This window comes from Heterodontus francisci, unplaced genomic scaffold, assembly GCF_036365525.1.
Source record: "Heterodontus francisci isolate sHetFra1 unplaced genomic scaffold, sHetFra1.hap1 HAP1_SCAFFOLD_1235, whole genome shotgun sequence".
NCBI classification, from domain to species: Eukaryota; Metazoa; Chordata; class Chondrichthyes; order Heterodontiformes; family Heterodontidae; genus Heterodontus; species Heterodontus francisci.
Window position 1 is genome coordinate 103,403 of NW_027140243.1, and position 15,271 is coordinate 118,673.

The window sequence follows — 15,271 nt, forward strand, 5'->3', positions numbered from 1 at the left end:
TGCTCCCAGTGTGATATGGAGACTGGAACTGTACACAGTGCTCCCAGTGTGATATGGAGACTGGAACTGTACACAGTGCTCCCAGTGTGATATGGAGACTGGAACTGTACACAGTGCTCCGAGTGTGATATGGAGACTGGAACTGTACACAGTGCTCAGAGTGTGATATGGAGACTGCAACTGTACACAGTGCTCCGAGTGTGATATGGAGACTGGAACTGTACACAGTGCTCAGAGTGTGATATGGAGACTGGAACTGTACACAGTGCTCCGAATGTGATATGGAGACTGGAACTGTACACAGTGCTCCCAGTGTGATATGGAAACTGGAACTGTACACAGTGCTCCGAGTGTGATATGGAGACTGGAACTGTACACAGTGCTCCGAGTGTGATATGGAAACTGGAACTGTACACAGTGCTCCCAGTGTGATATGGAAACTGGAACTGTACACAGTGCTCCCAGTGTGATATGGAAACTGGAACTGTACACAGTGCTCCCAGTGTGATATGGAGACTGGAACTGTACACAGTGCTCCCAGTGTGATATGGAGACTGGAACTGTACACAGTGTTCCCAGTGTGATATGGAGACTGGAACTGTATACAGTGCTCCCAGTGTGATATAGAGACAGGAACTGTACACAGTGCTCCCAGTGTGATACGGAGACAGGAACTGTACACAGTGCTCCCAGTGTGATAAAGAGACAGGAACTGTACACAGTGCTCCCAGTGTGATACGGAGACTGGAACTGTACACAGTGCTCCCAGTGTGATATGGAGACTGGAACTGTATACAGTGCTCAGAGTGTGATATGGAGACTGGAACTGTACACAGTGCTCCCAGTGTGATATGGAAACTGGAACTGTACACAGTGCTCCCAGTGTGATATGGAGACTGGAACTGTACACAGTGCTCCCAGTGTGATATGGAAACTGGAACTGTACACAGTGCTCCCAGTGTGATATGGAAACTGGAACTGTACACAGTGCTCCCAGTGTGATATGGAGACTGGAACTGTACACAGTGCTCCCAGTGCGATATGGAGACTGGAACTGTACACAGTGCTCCCAGTGCGATATGGAGACTGGAACTGTACACAGTGCTCCAAGTGTGATATGGAGACAGGAACTGTACACAGTGTTCCGAGTGTGATATGGAGACTGGAACTGTACACAGTGCTCCCAGTGTGATATGGAAACTGGAACTGTACACAGTGCTCCCAGTGTGATATGGAGACTGGAACTGTACACAATGCTCCCAGTGTGATATGGAAACTGGAACTGTACACAGTGCTTCCAGTGTGATATGGAAACTGTAACTGTACACAGTGCTCCCAGTGTGATATGGAAACTGGAACTGTACACAGTGCTCCCAGTGTGATATGGAGACTGGAACTGTACACAGTGCTCCGAGTGTGATATAGAGACTGGAACTGTACACAGTGCTCCCAGTGTGATATGGAGACTGGAACTGTGCACAGTGCTCCCAGTGTGATATGGAGACTGGAACTGTACACAGTGCGCCCAGTGTGATATGGAGACAGGAACTATACACAGTGCTCCCAGTGTGATATGGAGACTGGAACAGCACACAGTGCTCCCAGTGTGATATGGAAACTGGAACTGTACACAGTGCTCCCAGTGTGATATGGAGACTGGAACTGTACACAATGCTCCCAGTGTGATATGGAAACTGGAACTGTACACAGTGCTCCCAGTGTGATATGGAAACTGTAACTGTACACAGTGCTCCCAGTGTGATATGGAAACTGGAACTGTACACAGTGCTCCCAGTGTGATATGGAGACTGGAACTGTACACAGTGCTCCGAGTGTGATATAGAGACTGGAACTGTACACAGTGCTCCCAGTGTGATATGGAGACTGGAACTGTGCACAGTGCTCCCAGTGTGATATGGAGACTGGAACTGTACACAGTGCGCCCAGTGTGATATGGAGACAGGAACTATACACAGTGCTCCCAGTGTGATATGGAGACTGGAACTGTACACAGTGCTCCCAGTGTGATATGGAAACTGGAACTGTACACAGTGCGCCCAGTGTGATATAGAGACTGGAACTGTACACAGTGCTCCGAGTGTGATATGGAGACTGGAACTGTACACAGTGCTCCCAGTGTGATATGGAGACAGGAACTGTACACAGTGCTCCCAGTGTGATATGGAAACTGGAACTGTACACAGTGCTCCCAGTGTGATATGGAGACTGGAACTGTACACAGTGCTGCAAGTGTGATATGGAGACAGGAACTGTACACAGTGCTCCCAGTGTGATATGGAGACAGGAACTGTACACAGTGCTCCCAGTGTGATATGGAAACTGGAACTGTACACAGTGCTCCCAGTGTGATATGGAGACAGGAACTGTACGCAGTGCTCCCAGTGTGATATAGAGACAGGAACTGTACACAGTGTTCCGAGTGTGATATGGAGACAGGAACTGTACACAGTGCTCCCAGTGTGATATGGAGACTGGAACTGTACACAGTGCTCCCAGTGTGATATGGAAACTGGAACTGTACACAGTGCTCCCAGTGTGATATGGAAACTGGAACTGTACACAGTGCTCCCAGTGTGATATGGAAACTGGAACTGTACACAGTGCTCCCAGTGTGATATGGAAACTGGAACTGTACACAGTGCTCCCAGTGTGATATAGAGACTGGAACTGTACACAGTGCTCCCAGTGTGATATAGAGACAGGAACTGTACACAGTGCGCCCAGTGTGATATGGAGACTGGAACTGTACACAGTGCTCCCAGTGTGATATGGAGACTGGAACTGTACACAGTGCTCCCAGTGTGATATGGAGACTGGAACTGTACACAGTGCTCCCAGTGTGATATGGAGACTGGAACTGTACACAGTGCTCCCAGTGTGATATGGAGACTGGAACTGTACACAGTGCTCCCAGTGTGATATGGAGACTGGAATTGTACACAGTGCTCCGAGTGTGATATGGAGACTGGAACTGTACACAGTGCTCCCAGTGTGATATGGAGACAGGAAATGTACACAGTGCTCCGAGTGTGATATGGAGACTGGAACTGTACACAGTGTTCCGAGTGTGATATAGAGACAGGAACTGTACACAGTGCTCCCAGTGTGATATGGAGACAGGAACTGCACACAGTGTTCCGAGTGTGATATGGAGACTGGAACTGTACACAGTGCTCCCAGTGTGATATAGAGACAGGAACTGTACACAGTGTTCCGAGTGTGATATGGAGACAGGAACTGTACACAGTGCTCCCAGTGTGATATGGAGACAGGAACTGTACACAGTGCTCCCAGTGTGATATAGAGACAGGAACTGTACACAGTGCTCCCAGTGTGATATAGAGACTGGAACTGTACACAGTGCTCCCAGTGTGATATGGAAACTGGAACTGTACACAGTGCTCCCAGTGTGATATGGAGACTGGAACTGTACACAGTGCTCCCAGTGTGATATGGAAACTGGAACTGTACACAGTGCTCCCAGTGTGATATGGAAACTGGAACTGTACACAGTGCTCCCAGTGTGATATGGAAACTGGAACTGTACACAGTGCTCCCAGTGTGATATGGAAACTGGAACTGTACACAGTGCTCCCAGTGTGATATGGAGACTGGAACTGTACACAGTGCTCCCAGTGTGATATGGAGACTGGAACTGTACACAGTGCTCCCAGTGTGATATGGAGACTGGAACTGTACACAGTGCTCCCAGTGTGATATGGAGACTGGAACTGTACACATTGCTCCCAGTGTGATATGGAGACTGGAACTGTACACAGTGCTCCCAGTGTGATATGGAGACTGGAACTGTACACAGTGCTCCCAGTGTGATATGGAGACTGGAACTGTACACAGTGCTCCCAGTGTGATATGGAAACTGGAACTGTACACAGTGCTCCCAGTGTGATATGGAGACTGGAACTGTACACAGTGCTCCCAGTGTGATATGGAGACTGGAACTGTACACAGTGCTCCCAGTGTGATATGGAGACTGGAACTGTACACAGTGCTCCGAGTGTGATATGGAGACTGGAACTGTACACAGTGCTCCCAGTGTGATATGGAGACAGGAAATGTACACAGTGCTCCGAGTGTGATATGGAGACTGGAACTGTACACAGTGCTCCGAGTGTGATATGGAGACTGGAACTGTACACAGTGCTCCCAGTGTGATATGGAAACTGGAACTGTACACAGTGCTCCCAGTGTGATATGGAGACTGGAACTGTACACAGTGCTCCCAGTGTGATATGGAAACTGGAACTGTACACAGTGCTCCCAGTGTGATATGGAGACTGGAACTGTACACAGTGCTCCCAGTGTGATATGGAGACTGGAACTGTACACAGTGCTCCCAGTGTGATATGGAAACTGGAACTGTACACAGTGCTCCCAGTGTGATATGGAAACTGGAACTGTACACAGTGCTCCCAGTGTGATATGGAGACTGGAACTGTACACAGTGCTCCCAGTGTGATATGGAGACTGGAACTGTACACAGTGCGCCCAGTGTGATATGGAGACTGGAACTGTACACAGTGCTCCAAGTGTGATATGGAGACTGGAACTGTACACAGTGCTCCAAGTGTGATATGGAGACTGGAACTGTACACAGTGCTCCCAGTGTGATATGGAGACTGGAACTGTACACAGTGCTCCCAGTGTGATATGGAAACTGGAACTGTACACAGTGCTCCCAGTGTGATATGGAGACTGGAACTGTACACAGTGCTCCCAGTGTGATATGGAAACTGGAACTGTACACAGTGCTCCAAGTGTGATATGGAGACTGGAACTGTGCGCCTTAATCTTAGCTCCTGCACCAGGATGTCCCAGTTGAACACCCCAACATTCCGGGGGAAAATGTGCCTGAATGGAAATTCGGCAGCAGCTTCTTTCCCGGGATCGTCCACAGGCCTATCTCTGTCATCGTGCAGGGACAGTTTCCTTACAGTCAATGTCTATCCCAAAACCAACATAACTTCATGAGCAAAATGGTCTGGTCCCTAACCTGGTCATTTATGGGATCTTGCTCTGTGCAAATCCTGGACCATTACCTGTGTGGGATCATGAAGTAGCTTTATTTTATAATTCATCATCATAATACAGGGAAACCTGGCAGCCAATTTGTGCATAGTAAGATCCCAAATCCGAACAATAAGAACAGGTGTAGACCATTCGGCCCATCGATCCCGCTCCCCCATTCAATACGATCATGGCTGATCTTGGGCTTCAATTACACTTTCCTGCCCACTCCCATATCCCTCGATCCCCTACGAGAGCAGAAATCTATCTTTCCCAGCCTTAAATATACTCAATGATGGAGAATCCACAACCCTCTGGGGTAGAGAATTCCAAAGATTCACAGCCCTTTGAGTGAAGTAATTTCTCCTCATCTCAGTCCTGAATGATTGACCCCTTTATCCTGAGACTGTGTCCCCGTGTTCTCGATTCCCTGATCAGTGGGAACAATCTCACAGCTTCTACCCTATCAAACCCTTTCACAATCTTGTATGTCTCAATTAGATCACCTCTCATTCTTCTAAACTCCAGAGAATATCGGCCCAATTTACTCAGCCTCTCCTCATAGAACAAACCCCTCATCCCAGGGACCAATTTAGTAAATCTTCACTGCACTGCCTCCAGTGCAAGTATATCCTTTCTTAAATGTGGAGACTAAAACTGCACACAGTATTCCAGGTGCGGTCTCACCAAAGCCCTGTACAATTTTATTAAGACTTCTTTATTCCTGTACTCCAATCCCCTTGCAATAAAGGCCAACATACCATTTGCCTTCCCAATAACCTGCTGCACCTGTATGTTAAGTTTGTGCGTTCCTTGTACAAGTTCCCCCCAAGTCTCTCTGAACATCAACACTTACCAGTTTCACAACTTTTAAAAAATATTCTGCTTTTCTATTCTGATGACCAAAGTGAACAACTTCACACTTCCCTACATTATACTCCATTTACCATCTTGTTTCCCACTCATTTACCCTGTCTATATCTCTTTGCAGCCTCTCTACATCCTCCCCACAGCTTACCTTTCCACCAAGCTTTGTATTATCAGCAAACTTAGATACATTACTCTCTGTCTCTTCATCCAAGTCATTAATATAGATTGTAAATAGCTGAGGCCCCAGCACTGATCCTTGCAGCACCCCACTATTCACTGCCTGACAACTTGAAAATGCACTGTTTCTGCCCACTCTCTGCTTCCTGTCTGTTAACCAATCCTCTATCCACGCTAATATATTACCCCCCAACTCCATGAGCCCTTATCTTGCCTATTAATCTTTTATATGGCACTTTATCAAATGCCTTTTGAAAATCTAGGTATATTACATCTACTGTTCCCCTTTATCCTACTAGTTACATCCTCAAAAAACTGTAATATTTTAATATTCATTCCTGGGATGTGGGCGTCACTGGCCAGGCCAGCATTTATTGTCCATCCCTAATTGTCCCTTGAGAAGGTGGTGGTGAGCTGCCTTCTTGAACCGCTGCAGTCCATGTGAGGTAGGTATACCCACAGTGCTGTTAGGAAGGGAGTTCCAGGATTTTAACCCAGTGACAGTGAAGGAATGGTGATCTAGTTCCAAGTCAGGTGATGTCTCTCTCTATGGTTGTACTGTTCTACTTGACCCGATATCAATTGACATGTGGCTCCAGTAATACAAAGATTATTCCCTTTGAGGATTTGCATTTAAATTTAGAATCTTAAATTCTCAACCTCTCAGCAGAAAATCATTCTGAGGTCAACCAATGTCGTTGGTTCCCACGTGGACCATGACAATGGGATCAATGGGATGCTCTCCCTGACACTCTGAATTTATCTCCAGCCCTGAGGAGTTGTCCTTAACTCCAGGACAGGTCGGTCAATACAGACTTCAGTATTCCTGGTCACAGCTACCGAGAACAGTGTCTATCCCCTGATTATACTGTCCTTGAATCACTGTCACATTCTTCTTCAGTCCCTACACTCGAATGGCTTCCTGTATCCCAGTGCTCCCTCAGTACTGACCCTCTAACAGTGCAGCACTCCCTCAGTACTGACCCTCTGACAGTGCAGCACTCCCTCAGTACTGACCCTCTGACAGTGCAGCACTCCCTCAGTACTGACCCTCTGACAGTGCAGCACTCCCTCAGTACTGACCCTCTGACAGTGCAGCACTCCCTCAGTACTGACCCTCTAACAGTGCAGCACTCCCTCAGTACTGACCCTCTAACAGTGCAGCACTCCCTCAGTACTGACCCTCTGACAGTGCAGCACTCCCTCAGTACTGACCCTCTGACAGTGCAGCACTCCCTCAGTACTGACCCTCTAACAGTGCAGCACTCCCTCAGTACTGACCCTCTAACAGTGCAGCACTCCCTCAGTACTGACCCTCTGACAGTGCGGCACTCCCTCAGTACTGACCCTCCGACAGTGCAGCACTCCCTCAGTACTGACCCTCTGACAGTGCGGCACTCCCTCAGTACTGACCCTCTGACAGTGCAGCACTCCCTCAGTACTGACCCTCCGACAGTGCAGCACTCCCTCAGTACTGACCCTCTGACAGTGCAGCACTCCCTCAGTACTGACCCTCTGACAGTGCAGCACTCCCTCAGTACTGACCCTCCGACAGTGCAGCACTCCCTCAGTACTGACCCTCTGACAGTGCGGCACTCCCTCAGTACTGACCCTCTGACAGTGCGGCACTCCCTCAGTACTGACCCTCTGACAGTGCAGCACTCCCTCAGTACTGACCCTCTGACAGTGCAGCACTCCCTCAGTACTGACCCTCCGACAGTGCAGCACTCCCTCAGTACTGACCCTCTGACAGTGCAGCACTCCCTCAGTACTGACCCTCTGACAGTGCAGCACTCCCTCAGTACTGACCCTCTGACAGTGCAGCACTCCCTCAGTACTGACCCTCTAACAGTGCAGCACTCCCTCAGTACTGACCCTCCGACAGTGCCGCAGTCCCTCAGTACTGACCCTCTAACAGTGCAGCACTCCCTCAGTACTGACGCTCTAACAGTGCAGCACTCCCTCAGTACTGACCCTCCGACAGTGCAGCACTCCCTCAGTACTGACCCTCCGACAGTGCGGCGCTCCCTCAGTACTGACCCTCTGACAGTGCAGCACTCCCTCAGTACTGACCCTCTGACAGTGCGGCACTCCCTCAGTACTGACCCTCCGACAGTGCAGCCCTCCCTCAGTACTGACCCTCCGACAGTGCAGCACTCCCTCAGTACTGACCCTCTGACAGTGCATCACTCCCTCAGTACTGACCCTCTGACAGTGCAGCACTCCCTCAGTACTGACCCTCTGACAGTGCAGCACTCCCTCAGTACTGACCCTCTGACAGTGCAGCACTCCCTCAGTACTGACCCTCTGACAGTGCAGCACTCCCTCAGTACTGACCCTCTGACAGTGCAGCACTCCCTCAGTACTGACCCTCTGACAGTGCAGCACTCCCTCAGTACTGACCCTCTGACAGTGCAGTGCTCCCTCAGTACTGACCCCGACAGTGCAGCACTCCCTCAGTACTGACCCTCCGACAGTGTAGCACTCCCTCAGTACTGACCCTCTGACAGTGTGGCACTCCCTCAGTACTGACCCTCTGACAGTGCGGCACTCCCTCAGTACTGACCCTCTGACAGTTCAGCACTCCCTCAGTACTGACCCTCTGACAGTGCGGCACTCCCTCAGTACTGACCCTCTGACAGTGCAGCACTCCCTCAGTACTGACCCTCTGACAGTGCAGCGCTCCCTCAGTACTGACCCTCTGACAGTGCAGTGCTCCCTCAGTACTGACCCTCTGACAATGCAGCACTCCCTCAGTACTAACCCTCCGACAGTGCAGCACTCCCTCAGTACTGACCCTCCGACAGTGCAGCACTCCCTCAGTACTGACCCTCCGACAGTGCAGCACTCCCTCAGTACTGACCCTCCGACAGTGCGGCACTCCCTCAGTACTGACCCTCTGACAGTGCAGCACTCCCTCAGTACTGACCCTCTGACAGTGCAGCACTCCCTCAGTACTGACCCTCCGACAGTGCAGCAATCCCTCAGAATTGACCCTCTGACAGTGCAGCACTCCCTCAGTACTGACGCTCCGACAGTGCAGCACTCCCTCATTACTGACCCTCTGACAGTGCAGCACTCCCTCAGTACTGACCCTCTAACAGTGCAGCACTCCCTCAGTACTGACCCTCCGACAGTGCCGCAGTCCCTCAGTACTGACCCTCTGACAGTGCAGTGCTCCCTCAGTACTGACCCCGACAGTGCAGCACTCCCTCAGTACTGACCCTCCGACAGTGCAGCACTCCCTCAGTACTGACCCTCTGACAGTGTGGCACTCCCTCAGTACTGACCCTCTGACAGTGCGGCACTCCCTCAGTACTGACCCTCTGACAGTTCAGCACTCCGTCAGTACTGACCCTCTGACAGTGCGGCACTCCCTCAGTACTGACCCTCTGACAGTGCGGCACTCCCTCAGTACTGACCCTCTGACAGTGCAGCACTCCCTCAGTACTGACCCTCTGACAGTGCAGCGCTCCCTCAGTACTGACCCTCTGACAGTGCAGCGCTCCCTCAGTACTGACCCTCTGACAATGCAGCACTCCCTCAGTACTGACCCTCCGACAGTGCAGCACTCCCTCAGTACTGACCCTCCGACAGTGCAGCACTCCCTCAGTACTGACCCTCCGACAGTGCAGCACTCCCTCAGTACTGACCCTCTGACAGTGCGGAGCTCCCTCAGTACTGACCCTCCGACAGTGCGGCACTCCCTCAGTACTGACCCTCCGACAGTGCGGCACTCCCTCAGTACTGACCCTCCGACAGTGCGGCACTCCCTCAGTATTGACCCTCCGACTGTGCGGCATTCCCTCAGTACTGACCCTCCGACAGTGCGGCACTCCCTCAGTACTGACCCTCCGACAGTGCGGCACTCCCTCAGTACTGACCCTCCGACAGTGCGGCACTCCCTCAGTACTGACCCTCCGATAGTGCGGCACTCCCTCAGTACTGACCCTCTGACAGTGCGGCACTCCCTCAGTACTGACCCTCTGACAGTGCGGCACTCCCTCAGTACTGACCCTCCGACGGTGCGGCACTCCCTCAGTACTGACCCTCTGACAGTGCGGCACTCCCTCAGTACTGACCCTCCGACAGTGCGGCACTCCCTCAGTACTGACCCTCTGACAGTGCGGCACTCCCTCAGTACTGACCCTCTGACAGTGCGGCACTCCCTCAGTACTGACCCTCCGACGGTGCCCACTCCCTCGGTATCACAACTGGCTCAGGACTAGGGATGAAACACCTGACCTTCTTTCCATTGCTTCCCAGTCCAGGAGGTGACCGTCACTCCGGGAGAGAGGGGTTGGTCGATTCCTTCCCAGTAAACTCCTCCGTCACTGGTCGATGCTACGTTAGTGAAGATTGAGTTCTTGGAGATAGTCCTCATGGCATTTGGGTTGGTCTTCATCGAGGTGCCGGGGGCCACACCAAAGAATCCATTCTCAGGATTGATGGCTCGCAGATGCCCTGAGAGAGAGAAAGGGAGTCGGGATGTGAAGGGACATTCAAACCGTGGACAGTTCAAATCCCTCGAAGGAGGCAGGAGTTTCATTCCCACCCAACCTGCTGCTTTCTGACTCGTGTCTCTGGGGCAGACGGCTAAACCCGGGCGCTGGTCCTTGTGGAGGATCAAGGATCAGGTGCTGACCGCCATCTTACAGTCACTAAATCATTACTGCACAGGAGGAGGCCATTCAGCCCATCAATTCAATGCCGTCTCTCCACAGTGCAATCCAGTCAGTCCCACTCCCCCCGATCGATTCCCGTCATCCTGCAAGTTTATTTCCCCTCAACTGCCCGTCCAATTTCCTTTCCAAATCGTTCATTGTCTCTGCTTCCACCCCCCCCCCCCACCTCGTGGGCAGAGAGTTCCAGGTCATTACCACCCGCTGTGTAAAAAAACTTCTTCCTCACATTCCCCCCTGTATCTCTTCCCCAAAACCTTCAATCTGTGTCTCCTAGTCCTTGTACCATCAGTTAATGGGAACAGTTTTTCCTTGTCTAAACCTGTCATAATCTTGTACACCTCGATCAAATCTCCCCTCAATATCCTTTGCTCCAGGGAGAACAACCCCTGCTTCTCCAACCTAACCTTGTAACTAAAATCCTCCATCCCAGGAACCATTCTGGTAAATCTCCTCTGCACCCTCTCCAGTACAATCACATCCTTCCTGAAGTGAGGTGACCAGAACTGTACACAATTCTCTGAATTTGTGCTGCTGCAGTGGCCGAATGGCTGCTTTTCATCTCTGGGCTCTGATTGGTCTGATGGAGGGAATGCTGATGACCTCACCCTCTCTCCCTTCCCCCACAATCCTTCTATCCAGCCTGCCATTTCCCCATTTCCCCCCCTGCCCAGTCTCTATCCAGTCTGCCATTTCCCCATTCCCCCCCCCTGCCCAGTCTCTATCCAGCCTGCCATTTCCCCATTCCCCCCCTGCCCAGTCTCTATCCAGCCTGCCATTTCCCCATTCCCCCCCCTGCCCAGTCTCTATCCAGCCTGCCATTTCCCCATTCCCCCCCTGCCCAGTCTCTATCCAGCCTGCCATTTCCCCATTCCCCCCCCCCTGCCCAGTCTCTGCCCAGCCTGCCATTTCCCCATTCCCCCCCCCCCTGCCCAGTCTCTATCCAGCCTGCCATTTCCCCATTTCCCCCCCTGCAAGTCTCTATCCAGCCTGCCATTTCCCCATTCCCCCCCCCTGCCCAGTCTCTATCCAGCCTGCCATTTCCCCATTTCCCCCCCTGCCCAGTCTCTATCCAGCCTGCCATTTCCCCATTCCCCCCCCTGCCCAGTCTCTATCCAGCCTGCCATTTCCCCATTTTCCCCCCTGCCCAGTCTCTATCCAGCCTGCCATTTCCCCATTACCCCCCCCCGCCCAGTCTCTATCCAGCCTGCCATTTCCCCATTCCCCACCCCCTGCCCAGTCTCTATCCAGCCTGCCATTTCCCCATTTCCCCATTCCCCCCCTGCCCAGTCTCTATCCAGCCTGCCATTTCCCCATTCCCCCCCCTGCCCAGTCTCTATCCAGCCTGCCATTTCCCCATTCCCCCCCCTGCCCAGTCTCTATCCAGCCTGCCATTTCCCCATTCCCCCCCCTGCCCAGTCTCTATCCAGCCTGCCATTTCCCCATTCCCCCCCTGCCCAGTCTCTATCCAGCCTGCCATTTCCCCATTCCCCCCCCGGCCCAGTCTCTATCCAGCCTGCCATTTCCCCATTACCCCCCCCTGCCCAGTCTCTATCCAGCCTGCCATTTCCCCATTCCCCCCCTGCCCAGTCTCTATCCAGCCTGCCATTTCCCCATTCCCCACCCCCTGCCCAGTCTCTATCCAGCCTGCCATTTCCCCATTTCCCCCATTCCCCCCCTGCCCAGTCTCTATCCAGCCTTCCATTTCCCCATTCCCCCCCCTGCCCAGTCTCTATCCAGCCTGCCATTTCCCCATTACCCCCCCTGCCCAGTCTCTATCCAGCCTGCCATTTCCCCATTCCCCCCCTGCCCAGTCTCTATCCAGCCTGCCATTTCCCCATTCCCCCCCCGGCCCAGTCTCTATCCAGCCTGCCATTTCCCCATTCCCCACCCCCTGCCCAGTCTCTATCCAGCCTGCCATTTCCCCATTTCCCCATTCCCCCCCCCTGCCCAGTCTCTATCCAGCCTGCCATTTCCCCATTCCCCCCCCTGCCCAGTCTCTATCCAGCCTGCCATTTCCCCATTCCCCCCCCTGCCCAGTCTCTATCCAGCCTGCCATTTCCCCATTCCCCCCCCCTGCCCAGTCTCTATCCAGCCTGCCATTTCCCCATTCCCCCCCTGCCCAGTCTCTATCCAGCCTGCCATTTCCCCATTCCCCCCCCCCCGCCCAGTCTCTATCCAGCCTGCCATTTCCCCATTTCCCCCCCTGCCCAGTCTCTACCCTGCCTGCCATTTCCCCATTCCCCCCCCCCCTGCCCAGTCTCTGCCCAGCCTGCCATTTCCCCATTCCCCCCCCCCCTGCCCAGTCTCTATCCAGCCTGCCATTTCCCCATTTCCCCCCCTGCAAGTCTCTATCCAGCCTGCCATTTCCCCATTCCCCCCCCCTGCCCAGTCTCTATCCAGCCTGCCATTTCCCCATTTCCCTCCCTGCCCAGTCTCTATCCAGCCTGCCATTTCCCCATTCCCCCCCCTGCCCAGTCTCTATCCAGCCTGCCATTTCCCCATTTTCCCCCCTGCCCAGTCTCTATCCAGCCTGCCATTTCCCCATTTTCCCCCCTGCCCAGTCTCTATCCAGCCTGCCATTTCCCCATTCCGCCCCCCCTGCCCAGTCTCTATCCAGCCTGCCATTTCCCCATTTTCCCCCCTGCCCAGTCTCTATCCAGCCTGCCATTTCCCCATTTTCCCCCCTGCCCAGTCTCTATCCAACCTGCCATTTCCCCATTCACCCCCCCTGCCCAGTCTCTATCCAGCCTGCCATTTCCCCATTTCCCCCCCTGCCCAGTCTCTATCCAGCCTGCCATTTCCCCATTTCCCCACCCCCCCGCCCAGTCTCTATCCAGCCTGCCATTTCCCCATTTCCCCCCCCCTGCCCAGTCTCTATCCAGCCTGCCATTTCCCCATTCCCACCCCTGCCCAGTCTCTATCCAGCCTGCCATTTCCCCATTTCCCCCCCTGCCCAGTCTCTATCCAGCCTGCCATTTCCCCATTTCCCCCCCTGCCAGTCTCTATCCAGCCTGCCATTTCCCCATTCCGCCCCCCCTGCCCAGTCTCTATCCAGCCTGCCATTTCCCCATTTTCCCCCCCTGCCCAGTCTCTATCCAGCCTGCCATTTCCCCATTTTCCCCCCTGCCCAGTCTCTATCCAACCTGCCATTTCCCCATTCACCCCCCCTGCCCCAGTCTCTATCCAGCCTGCCATTTCCCCATTTCCCCCCCTGCCCAGTCTCTATCCAGCCCTGCCATTTCCCCATTTCCCCCCCCCCGCCCAGTCTCTATCCAGCCTGCCATTTCCCCATTTCCCCCCCCCTGCCCAGTCTCTATCCAGCCTGCCATTTCCCCATTCCCCCCCCCTGCCCAGTCTCTATCCAGCCTGCCATTTCCCCATTCCCCCCCTGCCCAGTCTCTATCCAGCCTGCCATTTCCCCATTCCCCCCCCCCTGCCCAGTCTCTATCCAGCCTGCCATTTCCCCATTTCCCCCCCCCTGCCCAGTGTCTATCCAGCCTGCCATTTCCCCATTCCCCCCCCCCCTGCCCAGTCTCTATCCAGCCTGCCATTTCCCCATTTCCCCCCCCCTGCCCAGTCTCTATCCAGCCTGCCATTTCCCCATTTCCCCATTCCCCCCCTGCGCAGTCTCTATCCAGCCTGCCATTTCCCCATTCCCCCCCCCTGCCCAGTCTCTATCCAGCCTGCCATTTCCCCATTTCCCCATTCCCCCCCTGCGCAGTCTCTATCCAGCCTGCCATTTCCCCATTCCCCCCCCCTGCCCAGTCTCTATCCAGCCTGCCATTTCCCCATTCCCCCCCTGCGCAGTCTCTATCCAGCCTGCCATTTCCCCATTCCCCCCCCCTGCCCAGTCTCTATCCAACCTGCCATTTCCCCATTCCCCCCCCCCCTGCCCAGTCTCTGCCCACGTACCCTGGCTGTCAAACTTCATCCAGGCAATGTCATCACCAACACATTCCACTTTCCACCCAGGCAGAGCTGGCTTCATCATGGCCAGGTTCGTCTTCCCACAAGCACTGGGAAAAGCTGCTGCCACGTACTTCTTCTGTCCTGCAGGATTGTAATTCCCAGGATCTGGAGAAGAGGAGAGAGAGAGAAAACGGCTGTGATGTCTGTCCTGATTGTACACAACACGACCACCGTCTCCTGGGCCCACATCCCTCTGCACTGCTCCAATTCCAGCCTCTCGTCCAACTCCCCTCCTCCTCCCCCTCCGCCTCCCCCTCCTCCTCCCCCTCCTCCTCCCCCTCCTCCTCCCCCTCCTCCTCCTCCTCCCCCTCCCCCTCCTCCCCCTCCCCCTCCTCCCCCTCCCCCTCCTCCCCCTCCCCCCCCCCTCCTCCTCCCCACCTTCCTCCTCCCCACCGACACCGATTCCCATCGCTCCATCATTGGAGGCCATGGCTTCAGCTGCCTGGGCCCTAAACTCTGCAATTCCCTCCCTAAACCTCTCCGTCCCCCGCGCCCCCTCTCCGTCCCCCGCGCCCCCTCTCCGT

At 53.8% G+C, this 15,271-nt stretch overlaps 1 protein-coding gene across 1 annotated transcript in view; it reads right to left on the reverse strand.

The window, feature by feature from the left end:
* Positions 1–14,852, reverse strand: part of LOC137359135 (phosphoenolpyruvate carboxykinase [GTP], mitochondrial-like) — a gene marked incomplete at its 5' end in the record, with an annotated part of 49,578 nt that extends 34,726 nt beyond the window's left edge. Inside the window, 2 exons of the mRNA XM_068025211.1 lie at positions 10,339–10,557; positions 14,691–14,852. Coding sequence (XP_067881312.1) covers positions 10,339–10,557; positions 14,691–14,852 — 381 coding nt within the window. The remainder of the gene's footprint in view (positions 1–10,338; positions 10,558–14,690) is intronic.
* Between the last annotated feature and the right edge of the window lie 419 nt (positions 14,853–15,271).